The sequence below is a fragment of the Acinonyx jubatus genome, unplaced genomic scaffold (assembly GCF_027475565.1).
Source record: "Acinonyx jubatus isolate Ajub_Pintada_27869175 unplaced genomic scaffold, VMU_Ajub_asm_v1.0 scaffold_39, whole genome shotgun sequence".
NCBI lineage: Eukaryota > Metazoa > Chordata > Mammalia > Carnivora > Felidae > Acinonyx > Acinonyx jubatus.
Window position 1 is genome coordinate 59,924 of NW_026463958.1, and position 14,180 is coordinate 74,103.

Consider the following 14,180-nt stretch of genomic DNA (forward strand, 5'->3'; position numbering starts at 1 on the left):
TTTAATTTTCTCCAGTGAGAATGTGATATGCCCAGGAGGAGATTTTTTGTGTGTGTCTCTCCTGCCTGGTGTTCCCTGAGCTTCCTGGATCTGTGATTTGTTGTCTTTCGTTAATTTTTGAAATTATCAGTCGTTATTGCTGTAAATATTTTTTGTTCCTTTCCCTCTTCTCCTTCCGGTCTTCTCACTCTACATATGTTACACCTTTTGAAACAGTCACAGGATTTGTGGATATTCTGTTCTGTCATTTTCATTCATCCTTCTCTTCATATTTCAGTTTTGGAAGTTTCTCTTGACGTAGCTTCAAGCTCATTGATTCTTTCCTTGGCCTCACCCAGTCGGCTGATAAGCCCATCAAAGGCATTCTTCACTTGTGTTACAGCGTTCTTGATTTCACACATTTCCTTTACCTTCTTAGAGTTCACATCTCTTTGCTTACATTATCCATCAATTCTTTCATATTGTCCACTTTTTCCATTAGAGCCATTAGCATAGTCATCATAGTTGTTTAAAATTCCCAATCTGATGGGGCGCCTGGGTGGCTCAGTCAGTTGAAGTCTGACTGTTGATTACAGCTCAGGTCATGATTCCAGGGTCATGGGATCAAGCCCTGTGTCAGGCTCCTCGCTAAGCATGGAGCCTGGTTAAGATCCTCTCTTTCTCCTTCTGCCCCTCTCCCCTGCTTGCACTCTCTTTCTCTCTTTAAAATAAAAAATAAAATAAAATAAGATGTGAAAAAATAAAAATTTCAATTCAATAATTCCAACATCTCTCCAGATCCAAGTCTAGCTCTGATGCTTGTTCTGTCTCTTCAAACTATGTGGGTTTTTTTTTTTTTTTTGTCTTTTAGTATATCTTGTAATTTTTTTTAGGTTTATTTATTTTGAGAGAGAGCGAGCCAGCTGGGGAGGGGCGGGGGGGGGGGGGGAGATAGAGGATCCAAAGGAGGCTCTGCGCTGACAGCAGAGAGCCCAGTGTGGGGCTTGAACTCATGGACTGTGAGATCATGGCTTGAGCCGAAGTTGGACACTTGACTGGCTGAGCCACCCAGGCACCTCATAGTATGCCTTGTAATTTTTTGTTGAAATTTGGATATGATGTGCTGTGAAGAAGAGCTGAGGTAAACAGGCCTGTAGCATGAGAGTTTGTTTATCTTGCCAGGGTTTAGTCCATGTTTATTGCTTGTTGCAGCCATAGGTGTCAGAGGCAAAATATTCCTCCGGTGCCCTCAATTTGTCTTCCTTGTTGTCTCTGGGTTTCCCTAGAAACATTATTATTATTATTATTGTTATTATTATTATTATTATTTTTAAAGTAGACTTCATGCCCAGCATGGGACCCAATGTAGGGCTTGACTCATGAACCTGAGATCAAGACCTAAGCTGAGATCAAGAGTCAGATGCTTAACCAACTTAGCCACACAGATGCCCCTAGACACTTCTTAAATTAGTTCTGAGATGGGCAATTCTTTCGCTTGTATCCCATTTTTACACAGGCCCCCACTGATGTGGTGGAAAGGTGTGGAGAGAGGGGAAGGCTAGAAGCAGCTAGAGTTAGGTATTTCTTTTCCTCCAGGTCTGTTAGGCTCTATTAAAATCCCAGCCGGTTTGGCATTTGGGGCTGTCTTAGTTTGTTTTGAGGGAAATCCCTGAAGAACAGAAAGCTCTGGGCAATACTTCAGAATGGCTGCTTCACCCTCTTCCTGTTGGGACCACAAGGGGATTTTTTCCATCTTTCTTCCTCATGAGAATCTGGTAGGGCTCCTGGAGGTTAAACTCACAAAGGCGCGGGGCCCCTTAAGATTGGACCTCTGCCCCCTGAACTCTTTAACCCTTGTCTACACTGGCCACACCAGCAATTCATCAATTACAGTTTAGCTTTTCCTCCCCTGGTAGTGGTTCAGACAGAGATTGATGCTCCAGTGGGTTGTGATTCTCTGTCTCTCCAATTTGGGGGCAGCCGTTTGTCCTGTGATCTCAGTTCTCTGATGGATCTAAGAAGAGTTTATTGATTTTTCAGCTTGTCAGCGACTTTCTCTTTTGTGCGGATGGCAGTGATGATTGCCAAGGCTGGACCAGGAAACCAGAAATCCAGGTACATTTGTAGTTGTAGGATTTCCTTTTTTTTTTTTCCCTTTCATTTTTAACGCTTTGTCAATCATTTAAAATTTTTTCTATGATTCCACTCACTATGGCCGTCTTTTTCTGTAGGTTTTAATCATATTCATTATAAAATACTTTTCTGTAACTTTTCTTATCTAGTATTATTTGCAGATCTATTTCCATTGACTGAATCTGGATTTTTTTTCTCGTGACTCAGTCACATTTGTCTGTTTCTTGGCATGTCTGGTATTTTTTATTGTATATCAGACATCATGGATGACAGGACACAGAGACTCTGGGTTCTGTTATAATTCTCTGAAGAGTGTTGAGTTTTGTTCTCCAGGGGGTGGAATTATTGGAACGTCACCAAAAGCTTGTGGAGGCTGGGCTTTTAAGTTTTATGAGGGTGGGTATTTTCGGATTTTGCCCTTAGTTCTAAGGCAAATCTCTTATTTCTAGAACATAGTCTTTATTACCAAGGTGTGATCCTTTTGGGGGTTAAAAGAAAAACTGAGGCGTTTACCAAGCTCCTCTGTCAGACTCCAAATTCTGTCTCCCCTGGAGCTAGCAGCAAATGAATCTCTTCTCAGCTTTTGGCCTTCCAGCTCTTTCTCTTTCCCTGGAATCCCTGGAATTCTGTGGGCAGTTCAGGCCAGCCACATATTTGAAGTTTATTGCTTTCAACTCCTCACTTGCAGAGGCTCCAAACTTCACTGTGTTGCCCCCTCAGTTTCCAGCTGCACTGTCCTTCCCAAACTCCATCCTCTGCCTTCTGCAGCCCATAGGACTGTGGCTTCCTGTTTGAGGTCTGGCTGACCAGAAGAGAGAGCTCAGGGAAAAAGCAGCTCTTCTTTTTAAAAATAGTTTTATTTATTTATTTTGAGAGAAAGAGAGCATGCAAGCGGAGGAGGAGCAGAGAGAGAGGAGAGAGGGAGAGAGAGAGAGACCCAATCAGGCTCCTTGCTCTCAGCGCAGAGCTTGACACGGGTCTCCATCTCACAGTTGTGACTTGAGCCAGACTCAAGAGTTGGGTACTTAACCAACTGAACCACCCAGGCGCCCCAAGCAGCTCTTCTTTCAAGAGCTGCCTTCGTCCACTTTGCTTTTTGTTCTTCTCCGTTGTTTCCAGGTGGCTGTTTCATGTATTCTGTCCACATTTCATAAAGCAGAAAGTCCTCTACCTTTGGATTTTTGAATATGTAATCCATATCATCTATTCCAGAAGCGAACTATTAAAATAAACAAGCATAGACAATTGGACAGTAAGACCTATGTAAAGGCGGACGATTATCTGACCTTAATTCAGAGGATGCCTTTCAAAGTCAGGGTGTACGAGCTCAGGCAAACTTGACGCAGGCCCCACCCCCACCAGCAGCGTGGTCTCTGGGGCATCACAGACGACGCCCCGCCGCAAGCCCCGCCCCCCTCGCCCGCGCGCGCCCGTTTCCATGGCGACGCGGCACCAGGCCGGGGCAGTCGAGCCACCAAGTGGGAGTGCAGCGACGGCAGAGGCGGCGGCAGAGGCGGCGGCAGCGGCGACATGAGGGCGGGGGTGGCGGCGGCCGGGCAGCGGCCCCCCAGCTCGGGGATCCCGGGCTCCCGGGGCACGTCGCGCCTGCGCCCGCCCGCCATCCTCCAGCCCGCGCAGCACAGCACGCAGGTTGGGCTCATCGAGGCGCAGAAGCGGGTCGTGGACCTGGAGAAGAGCCTGCAGTTCCTGCAGCAGCAGCACTCGGAGACACTGGTCAAGCTCCACGAGGAGATCGAGCACCTCAAGCGGGAGAACAAGGGTGAGTCCGGGCGCCGCGGCCGCGAGTGAGGCGTCTTCCGCGGCTGGGGCCCGAGGGAGAGGCAGACCTGCCGCTCCCGGGTGCCTCCAGTACCGAAACACTCGTGGACTCTAGAACACGAGGTTTAGAAACCCTTAAACAGGGTATAAGGAGGACACAGGGCAGCAAGCCCCACCCCGGGTCCTGCTACGTGGGTCTCGGACTCCCTGCCGCCTCCGCACCCCCTGCCTCCTCCGCACCCCCGGGCCCCAAACCTGGGTCTTCGTGGGCGGGGTCGACGGGGCCGCCCCACCATCTGGTGGGGTGGTCTGGCTGTGCAGCGTTTCCCACAGTAGGCCGGGTCGCAGTCTCCTCTCTCGGCAAGTCGGGCCCGCCTGTTCTAAAAAACTTCTATGGAAGTAAAAAGTGCGAGTGTACAGCTCAGTGATTTTCACAAACTAAACACAGATCGAGAGCCGACTTGCCATTCCCATCCAGCCCCTCCTTGGACACCTCCCCCTGCCCCCGCGTCTCCTCAGGGCAGGTCCTTCCTAACTTTGCCCCGCTGGTGGCTCCTCACCGCCATGGGCCAGGCCTGAAGCAGAACTTAAGGCCTATCACGGTGGGACACTGCTGTCCTCTCTCTTCTCCCTTATATGCTGTAGTTGGAACTCCTCCCCCCACATTCTTAGCCCTGTCTCAGTTTCTCCCCACCTTTCTCCTGTTGCCTTTACCTGAAGGGCTATTAGATCAAGGGATCACCATGATGTCAGGACTCCCTCCTCCTGACATAAGGAGTCTTGAGTCTCACCCCTGTCCCCTCCCTGATGCCCAGGCTGGATGTGGCCAGCCCACGTTCTGGGTGTCGCTTGATCATTGCTCTGACCACATTTGCTCATCCATGACTAGGGGCTCCTGGAGGACTGGGTCATCCTGACTCACTCACCTCTGTTCCCCTGGAGCTTGGGGCTCCACCTAGCAGAGGGTGCCCTATAGATGTCATGGGCAGAGGAATGGACTCCTGGCGAGGCTCTCACCCAAGGGCTCTGGCTCAGGGAACAGCTAGAGGCATTGCTGGCCCTAAGACACCCAGGGTAAAGGCTTGGCCCGTGGGGCAGTGTGTGAGGTCTCTCAGGGGTTCAGCGGGGAGTGCACAGGGCAAGCCAAAACCTCTCCTCCCCAAATGGCTGCAGTTTCAAAAATGACCAGAGCACATGCTTGCTTTCAGATCTCCATTACAAGCTAATAATGAATCAGAAGCCAAAGGAAGGTAAGACTGAGGCCCTTGGGTGCCTGATGGGAAATTACTTCTGTCAGGAATAGCCCCTCCAGAGTGCTTGTGTCTACCCAGCTAGCTGCACTGGCCCATGTACTATCCCAGTGGGGAGGAATCCTGGGGGACCTGGACAGACACCACTGCCCCCCACCCCCCCCCGCCATGGTGTGGGTGACTGTGCACCCAAGCACAGCAGGTGGGGCTCTCGGGGATCCCAAGGCCTGAAGTCTGCAGTAAGGAAGCAGGAAGAGCAGCTTGGGGTGGGGCTGCCGAGACCCCACCCCTGCCACCACCGCCCCGCCCCCGGGCCCCCAGCCTTGCTGCTCTGCTGGATTCTTTTACTTGGGTTGCTGCTATGGCAGCCCCCAGCCCTGTGCCGCTGGCACAGACGGCTCTGGGCACAGTCCTTCTGGGGATCCTCCCTGCCATGTCTGCTGTGAGCAAGTGTAGAGACAGAGAGACCTGCAGTCACTCGTCTAAGGCCCTTCCTCATCGTGACAGCCCCTTTCTCTTTGCCTGTCCTTCAGCCCAGCCCAGGGAGACTCAGGCTGTGTTGGGCCTGTTCCCCCCACATACCTTTGGGGCCAAGTCTGACATCAAGAGGTGGTCTGAGAGGTGTTAGCCTGGTATGCCCCAGTCTGGGGATGTCCCGGGGCTCCCTTCCTAGGGGACATGGAATATGGGAACAGTGGTGGTGGGCCCTCCTCGAGCGGAGCAGAGCAGTTCCAGTGAGCTATCCTGGGCAAGTGGCAGGGCCTGTTAATGGTCCCAGTCCTGCAGGGTCGGGGGTCCCCAGTGGGATATCAGAAGAGGCCATCCTCCCATTCAGGGCCTGCTTCTTCGGGCCCAAGCCCGCTGCTTTCTGGATGGCCCTTCCAGAAATCACCTTCCCCTTGGCCTTGGTTCTGCCTCACCAGAGCGGGGGGGGGGGGGGGGGGGGGGGGGCTCTGCACAAACACAAACACAAACCGGCCTGCCGGGCCAGGAGGAAGGCACGGGTGGCCTGGCCCCTCCCAACAGCGGGGCACAGAAGTGTCCGGGAAAGCTGGGACCAAGGTGGTGCTGCCACCATCTCAGACTAACCGTGTGCATTTCCCACAGGCAGCACTTCCAATTCCAGCTTTCAGTCCATCAAGTCCGTCTCAAATTCGACCTTGTCAGTTGGCATGCCAGCACCCTCTGTGAACTCAGGGTCAGGGGAGGGGCACATGCCCCACTGGGGCCCTGGGCCCCGATGGCCAGTGTGGGGTGCTGACCAGATTGCACCTTTGCCAAGCTCTGTGGACTTAAGGGTTAAGGAGTAGCTGAAGGGAGCCAGAGAGGGTGGCCGCCAGCTGACACCAGCAGGAAGGAGCCGAGGCGGGGTGTGACAGGACCATGAGTTGGCCAGAGGGAGACTACGAAAGCGAAAGCGGGGTTGGCTACAAAGGAAGTGAACGTCAGATCAAGTCAGATCAACGTGGGGCACAAGGTCCTGTGGCAGGCACACCCTGCCTGCATACAAAGAGAGGAGCCCCTGAGCCTTCCTAAGTGGTCTTCCAAGGGCAGCCTGGCAGAAGCCCTGCTTGTCGTGTTTCCTGCAAGCAGGTGGATACAGGTGGGACAGCCCTGCCTAGCGTTCTGGGCTTGTGGTGTCCTCTGCAGAGTGAGGGGAGCTAATAGCCCCTTCTCTGCACTTGGCCTCCGTGAGAGGCCAGGCATCCTCCCCGGGAGTGGCCCTTGCCCCTTCCATGCAGGGCCTAGGCGGGCCGTGGGCCCTGTCCGTGGCAAGGAAGTCTGTGCAGGCCGGGTCCCAGAACTCTCATACAGTTTCATTTTGCCCAAAATGGGGTGCTGCTTCAGAGTCAGGGAACAGCTGCGGGGCCACCCTGACCCCTGGACTTCCCCGAGGCATGGGAGACTGACCCAGTACAAGTAGGGGGAGGCCAGCTTCTACAGCAGCAGTAGTTTTAGGGCGTTCAGCAGGCACCACCCACAGACCCCCTTTTTGGGTCACCTGGCAGCCCCCCCAATGGGGACTCTGTTACCATCTCTCCTTTACAAGGAGGAAACCGAGGCAGAGGGCAGGCGCTCCTTGGGCACTCACAGCCAATCCTGGAGGACGTGGGCCCTGGCTCTTGATGCCCACCCACAGTGACTGCCCTGTCTGGGTCTGATCTACAGCCAACTCTCAAGGAAAGGCCAGGCCCCGGCCCAGCTTCTCCAAGAAGCAAGACTCAAAAACTGACAGTCCTCCGAAGACGGACCTGGAAGAGAAGACCCCAGCTGCTGCCCTGTTTCACAACAGCAAGCGGGACCAAGCCCCAGGGGTGCAGGGGCAGGCCAAGTAAGGGCTCACCTGTACCCTGTGGGCCCAGCGTTGCATTTAGTAGGTTCACATTCTGGAACCAGCCAGCTGCCTTGCCCTTCCAAATGGGTCAGTCTCCAGGGTGAAAGCAGACTCACTCCAGGCAGGCCCATCTGGCGGGCAATGCCCTGTGCTGACCTGAGCCCACACGAGGGTGCCAACAGCAGCCCAGAGACTAATTTCTCACAGAAATGAAACAAAGTAACTTGGCCTTCACATTAGTTTGCTTTTCACCAAGACAACAAGCAAAAGAACAACAGTAAGTTGGGTTCCTGGGCTCACCCTGGGAAATGTGCTTGGCCTCCGCAAGGCACAGAGCCAGCAGGCCAGAGCAAGACCAGGGTTGACACCTGTTTCTGGGACTTCCTGGAAAGCAGCAGTGAACCTGGACTTTGCATCCGAAGAGACCCTGTTGTCCCCTGGGTAGTTCAGCCAGCAGGACGGGGTCCTGCTTCTCTGCACGGTCCTTACTTAGAGTCCCTCTCAACCAGCCCCACAGGTGTGGGGTCAGGACTGAGGGCAGTCACACAGCTTGAACCACATCTGACCCTCAGTGCACCTTGAGGGGAGAGGAAGGGATACGCCCAGGTCACAGCTGGCACCAGAGATGGCCCCCCACCCCCGCCACCTGGTGTCTGGAGCACCCTGGCCAGCAGAAGGGAACCAGACCCCGACGAGGCTGTGCAGACACACCCTTCTTCCCCACACCAGCCGCACACTGGTGTGGATGCCGCCCTCAAGAGAGGTGGTGGGTGGTTAGACCAATCCTGGCAGGCTAGCTCTGGGCTGCTGTAGTGCCTGTTCCAGAGATGAAGAAGTGGAGACGTCCAGTGCAGCAGCCCCCTGGGTGGCAGGCAGCCAGCACAAGGGCAAGCAGCCCCCCGTGATGAATCTGCCCCTGCACCTGCGCAAGCCCACCACGCTTCAGCAATGCGAAGTGGTCATCCGCCAGCTGTGGAACGCCAACCTCCTGCAGGCCCAAGAGGTGAGGCTCAGGCAGCGGGGACCCCAGTGCCTCCGCAGACCCCGCCCACTGCCCCTCTTCTCCCTGCCTTCCAGCTGCAGCACCTCAAGGCCCTCCTGGAAGGGAACCTGAGGAGGCCCAAGGCTGCATCTGAGGAGGCCCGCCCCAGCTCTCCCAAGTGAGTGATTCGGCGTGGCCCCCACCGCATCCCAGTGAGGTCTGCTCTTTTGGGGCTCACTACCGACTCCTCTTTCACCAGGGACCAGGAGGCCCTTCACCAGGGAGCCATGCAGCTCCCCAAGGTCCCCACCAAGGGCATCCCCGAGAAATGGTGAGTCCCACCGGCAGGGGGAGGGTGGGGTGGCCTGAGCCCAGTACATAAGGGGCAGGGACAGCTCAGTGCCTTGCCTGGGGCCCTGCTGCCAGCCAAGTCTCCGCTCCTGCTCCCGGGGGCACCTGTAGTGACCTCCCTCTGCCCTACCAGCCTGATTCTGAGCCCTATGCCCGTGGCAGAGCGCCCCATCCTGCCCGCGCTGAAGCAGACCTTGAAGAGTAACTTTGCTGAGCGGCAGAAAAGGCTGCAGGTGGTGCAGCGCCGGCGGCTGCACCGCTCTGTCCTTTGAGGCGGGCGCCACGTGTCGGCGTCTGCATGCCAGGTCAGGGCCAGGCCAATGCCCTACAGCTGGAGACGCTAACCCTCTCTAGATAGCGCTTCAAAAGAATTCGAACACGTTTAGGCCGCGCGAAATTCCAGATAAGCAAAGTTCATGGCAGATAAAGTACTTGGTTGCTCTCAGAACCGAGACACTATTTTCTTGCTCGGTATTTTGCTATTCTGCATTTACACAAAAACACATTAAATAAGTATTACCCTACCTGTTGAAGACTGGAAATAAAGCTCGTTTCTCCCCTTGTGAACCTCATCCCTCACCGCTATCTGACATGGCTGCCCTGCCCTGTGCCCCCAGCTCTGCTCCCTGCGGTGGGAGGGGCCCACTGGGGCAGTCACCAGGACTTGTCCAGGGCCTGGTGGGTGCCCTGCGCCACGGGCAGGCACAGCATGCACCCTTCTTTGAGTGCAGGGGGTTTCCTGGCCCTTGGCTGGGCTGGGCCTGCCTTCCAGGCACAAGGGCAAGTCCCGTCCCTCCTGCCACAGCGCCGTCCAGCCCCCACACTGACAATCCCAGCTAACGAGCCATCCTACCGAGCTGCCTTCTGCTGTGGAGGGCCACGGCCATGGGAGAATGGTCCTCTCCAGGGCGCTAGGGTCCCACCCTGAGATTCCCACCCAAGAGCCTCACCACCCCTTGACTCACCAGAACCGGAGCTTCCTATGTCTCATGGGTGTGGTCAGTTTAGTGTCGACCCTCCCCTGGCAGGACAGGGCTACTGGCCCCACTGGCCATTTCCTCAGTGCTGATCTCTGCCTCTTCTTTGGGCAGCAGGAGCTTTGCCAGAAACCTCGGGGTAAACCAGGATGAGGCACTGATACTGTCAAAAAAGGGTGAACTAAGGTCTGGGCATCCACGGCCATCTCCAAGGTGAGGAATCTGGCTCGGCCCTGAAAGCATACCTCACTGGATAGTGGTCCCAGACTTGGTGGGAGGGGACACAGTGACAAACTCATGACAAACACAGGAATAATAAATTTATTATAAGAACCACAGATGACACGGTAGTGCACATACAAAAGGGGAAGCTTCTCATGGCCAGAGGGCTGATGCCCTGTCAGGGAGCTTTCACTCTCTGGAGCAGCTCTGATGACGCCAGGTCCTGAGGATGCTGCCCTGACCCAAGAACAGGCCCAAGTGCCCAGTGAGTGGGCACGGTGCCAGGTACAGGATCCACTCAGGTGTCCCTCCTCCCTAGGCACCCCCACAGTGCTGAGCAGACCCCCATGGCTTAAAGGGAGAATGCCATGAGGTATGAGTCCCAGGTGATGGCAGGGGATTCGCGACTGCCTGCTGGCCGACTTTCCTTCTGAGACGCAGCCAGCGGCCCTTGGATCCAGGAGCTTCCCAGTGGCGTGCCCCCCACGGCAATGGTGGAAGGGTCTGAACCCAAAACCGTGACCAGAGAATTCTGTGTGTGTTTTCAGGGTTTCCTATGCTCTCCATGTTCCCCTACAGAAACAAAAAGTTTTCTGGCACACACACAAGAGGCTCTAACGAGACCTGGAGTTCTCCCCCAGGCTGCTGAGGAAGGACATGGGCCCTGGAGAAGCCAAGGGGACAGCAGCCCAAGGAGGAGCACACAGGGCTGAGGCATGTCCGACTCCCGGGGGGGAGTGGAGGTGGGGGGAGTCCCAACCCCACCACGAAGCAGCCAGCTCCACAGCCACCTGCCCGAGTCACGTACAAGTATGGGAAAATGTTTGGCAGGTCCCCAAGGCAGAAGATAAAAGCAGGAAAGCTAATCTAAGCCCAGGTTCTCTAAGGGAGCCAACACCTAGAAATGTCCAACGTGAGGTGCATGTCCGCTGTGGCCCTGACAGGGTTGCCGGCTATCCCCGTGGTCCCCAGTGGGTGGGTGGCTAGGCGGCGGAGAGGCAGGCCTGGTGGATGCTCTGCGCCCAGGTGTTGAGCAGGGCTGTGACCGAGTGCTTGTCCGGGAGCTGCAGCAGCCTCGAGGTCATGCACCGGTGCACTGACTGCAGGAAGGGGTTGGCGTCTGCAACAGAGCAATGGGCCATGAGTGCCGCTGTGACCTCCGCCAGGACAGCCAGTGCTGGGCCTGACCCTGGGCTGCACAAGCAACTCTTTATGAAAGGCCACCCCACAGACACAGGGCTGGCGTCTGGGGCATCAAAGCCAGTCAACATGACCAGGATGCCATCTCCCGCACACAGTGGGGCGGCCAACACGGTCCCCTCCCAGGCCCATGCGTCAGTGGAGAACTGGAATGTGAACAGGTCTGGAGCCCAGGGCTTTCTCTCCGGGACAGCCTTGGGATCCCAGCGCTATGCACCAGCTCTGCACTGCAGGGGGACTGGCCACCATCAACAGGGGTCTCTCCGGGCCTCTGGTTTGAAGCCATGTCACCCAGGTGGGTCTCCATAAACCCAAGCTCCTTCTGTACTCCCGTAACAGCCTTGCAGAGGCCCACAAAGGCGGTTGGACCTGCTCGCCTCTCTCTCACTACAGGTGACCGCCCTGCAGACACAGGATGGACCCCTTTCTTCCCAAGTGACTTCTGGGCAACCCACTCCTGCCCACAAAGGGGCAGCAGAGAAAGGGGAGGAGGGGCCTCAGCTGCGGGGCACAGAGCAAATCTCGGTTGCCCTGAGCTGATGCCCCCTACCAGGGTCCCTAGACGGCAGCCGTGAGGCCTCCCCAAGGCTGTCCTCTTGGCTCACCGTACTGCCACTGCCTGTCAATCCACAGTGGGCTCTGGGCGGGGTAGTCGGCAGGCACACTGAGCTCCAGCGGCGGCACGCTTGGGAGATCCTTGTCATCTGCAACACATGTGTCTATGCCTGTGACCTGGCCCAGGCTGCCCTGCCTCATAGCCCTGCTCTAAACAGGGCTCTTCATATCCCAAAAGGTTCTGGTGAGGCTTGCTGCAGTCTGGAGGTCACTCTGATTCCCACTTCCACATCTCCCTAAGGCCTCAGGCAAGCACAGCCATATCTGGTTGGGAGGGAGGGGCTTCCCTGGCAGGCCGGTGAGAGGTAAGAGTCTGTGGGCTCAGGGCTCTGCCCTCAGAGCACCTCCTGGGCCAGGTATGTGTGAGGATCCAGGAGGACACAGGGATGGTGGGCTTCAGGGTGTGGTGTGAGCATGCCTGTTTGTGGGAGGCCAAGTGCCTGTCCACATGGATCATGCGGGCCTGTGCTGGGCCTGCTCTAGGGCCTTGGGCTGTAGTTCAGGACTCACTCTCCCATAGCACCAGCCCCGCCCGCCCTCCCCTGTACGCACCTAACTTGCATATCAGGTGGACGGTGCCGTTGTTACTGCAGTGAGATGGGTCCAAGTTCACCAAGAACTTAGGGTCTAATCTGGCCACCTCCCCCTGGAGCACGTTAGGAATGCTCTGCCGTTCATCGTCTTCAAACCTACGCTTCCGAGTGCATACCACCGGGGCCCTGGAAGAGACCACCACGGTCACCACACCACACTAGGCTGTGGCCCGTGGCCCACGGCCCACCACCCACTGCGAGGCTGAACCCTGGACTGTACGTACGTAATGGGTGGGCCGTGGATGGCCGTCATGGCTGGCACGAATGTACGGTACAGGGAATGGTTGAAGACAGGTGAGCGGATGTTGGCCAGGACGGCATCCAGGAGTGGCTGGCACAGGTACTGCTGCTTGGTTGGCGGCACCGGGGGTGGTGGGGGCGTGGGCTGTGACAGGATGGGCAGTGGGGACGTCAGCAGCCCACTCTTGGGGAGGCTTTCCAGACCCTGAAGTCCTTATCCTTCACAGCCAGACTTCTGTGGCTTCCCCACAACCTCTGCCCCCCTGGGGACAAATACGGCTGATCCTGGATACATTCTCCTGCCTTCTGCAGCCTTGACCTTCCCCAGAGTTCCCTTCCCCCAGGGCTTGGACTGGGGCTGGGCAGGGCTGGCTGGAGGCCTGATGGTGGAGATGGGCATACAAGAAAGCCCATGCACCTGGGGGCTGCAGAAAGCACCCCAGGACCACAGCCACAGGGTGACTTCTCATGTTCCCACATATACTCTCCTTCCGCACGGCAGACCTGACCTGGCAAAAGACTCCTGGGCAAGGTCCCCAGGCTGAGCAGCATGGCCCCTCTGCCCACTCCTGACTGTGAAGGCTTCTCTCAGCTTGTGGTTCTGAATTCTCCCCACAGATGCCTGTGGCCCTTTGAATACCACCAGGCCATGGTGCCCCACTCACCACTGCCATGTCATTCTTGAGCTTCTCCAGGGCAATCTCACACTTCTGGAGTGTTTTCAGGGGGCACCTATGGGGAGAGGGGATGTGACTGATTCTGTGCTCAAGGATGAGGTGTCAGCGGCTCTTGAGCACTCATCCCAACCGCTCCCTGCCTAGCTTGTCCTGGTGTGCATGGAACCAGCCTTGGCCACCAGAACCCTCCACAGGAGCCCCAATCATTGAACTATTCCTAGACCCAGAGTATAAGGCAAGATGCTCCCACGTCCAGGAGCTGTCCGGTCCTGCTCATCAGAAGAGGGCATAAAGGTGATGGGTCAGGGGGAGAGACAGAGGCCAGGTCCCTGCCCCAAGCCCTGGAGTCCCAAAGAGGGATTGAGCCTAGAGGCTTGAGTGCTGCCCAGCTCCAATACATCTAGTTCTGCAGTTTCTAGCATTTTGCACGGTAAATAGAACAGAGAAGATCTTCTAGAAGGGAGCATAGCCAAACTGATGCAGAAATAGGGACAGAATCCAAAGGCCAGTCCATGTGCACAGTTCTGCAGAGCTGGCCCGTCTCTGGCGTTCAGAGCAGCACAGCTGGCAGGTGGGGGCAGGGCACGTGTGCCATGTTGTGAACCAGGGCTCCAATGCCTTACAAGTGCTTCTCAAGGCGATGTCTTGTTTCATTTTCACAGCCAACCTGGGTGAGCCATAGTCACTCCTTTTGCAACGGAGTAAATGAGATGCAGTCATTTGCCCAACGCCACTGGGAAGTCAGGGGCAGGGCAGGGGCTGGATACTGGCAAAGACAAGGGGCCAAGGGCTTGGAGGCACCTGTGGAGGCCCGAGGCCCCTTCTCTAAACTCCGTCTCACCACCAA

The 14,180-nt window shown here is 56.1% G+C and overlaps 2 protein-coding genes across 6 annotated transcripts; one reads left to right on the plus strand and one right to left on the minus strand.

Moving 5' to 3' along the window:
* The first annotated feature begins 3,060 nt into the window (after positions 1-3,060).
* On the plus strand, positions 3,061-9,376 carry CCDC74B (coiled-coil domain containing 74B). Of its 5 annotated transcripts, none has more exons than XM_027049698.2 (7): positions 3,291-3,892; positions 5,100-5,141; positions 7,311-7,473; positions 8,290-8,479; positions 8,554-8,636; positions 8,718-8,789; positions 8,943-9,376. In XM_027049698.2, the coding sequence occupies exons 1-7, from the start codon at positions 3,643-3,645 to the stop codon at positions 9,079-9,081; spliced, it is 939 nt and encodes a 312-aa protein (XP_026905499.2). In that variant the 5' UTR covers positions 3,291-3,642; the 3' UTR covers positions 9,082-9,376. The 5 variants fall into 5 exon arrangements, 4 of the variants coding, with proteins under 4 accessions (XP_026905501.2, XP_026905499.2, XP_014937260.3 ...); XM_015081774.3 differs by having other exon boundaries at positions 3,293-3,892; positions 8,269-8,479; XM_027049699.2 differs by having other exon boundaries at positions 3,312-3,892; positions 8,302-8,479.
* A 713-nt stretch (positions 9,377-10,089) lies between these two features.
* On the minus strand, positions 10,090-14,170 carry LOC128313778 (mediator of RNA polymerase II transcription subunit 15). Its single transcript, XM_053213951.1, has 5 exons — positions 13,322-14,170; positions 12,641-12,801; positions 12,376-12,542; positions 11,814-11,912; positions 10,090-11,128 (listed from the first exon to the last, which is right to left on the minus strand). Exons 1-5 carry the CDS (start codon positions 13,328-13,330, stop codon positions 10,992-10,994), a joined length of 573 nt encoding a protein of 190 aa, XP_053069926.1. The 5' UTR covers positions 13,331-14,170; the 3' UTR covers positions 10,090-10,991.
* Positions 14,171-14,180: the final 10 nt, after the last annotated feature.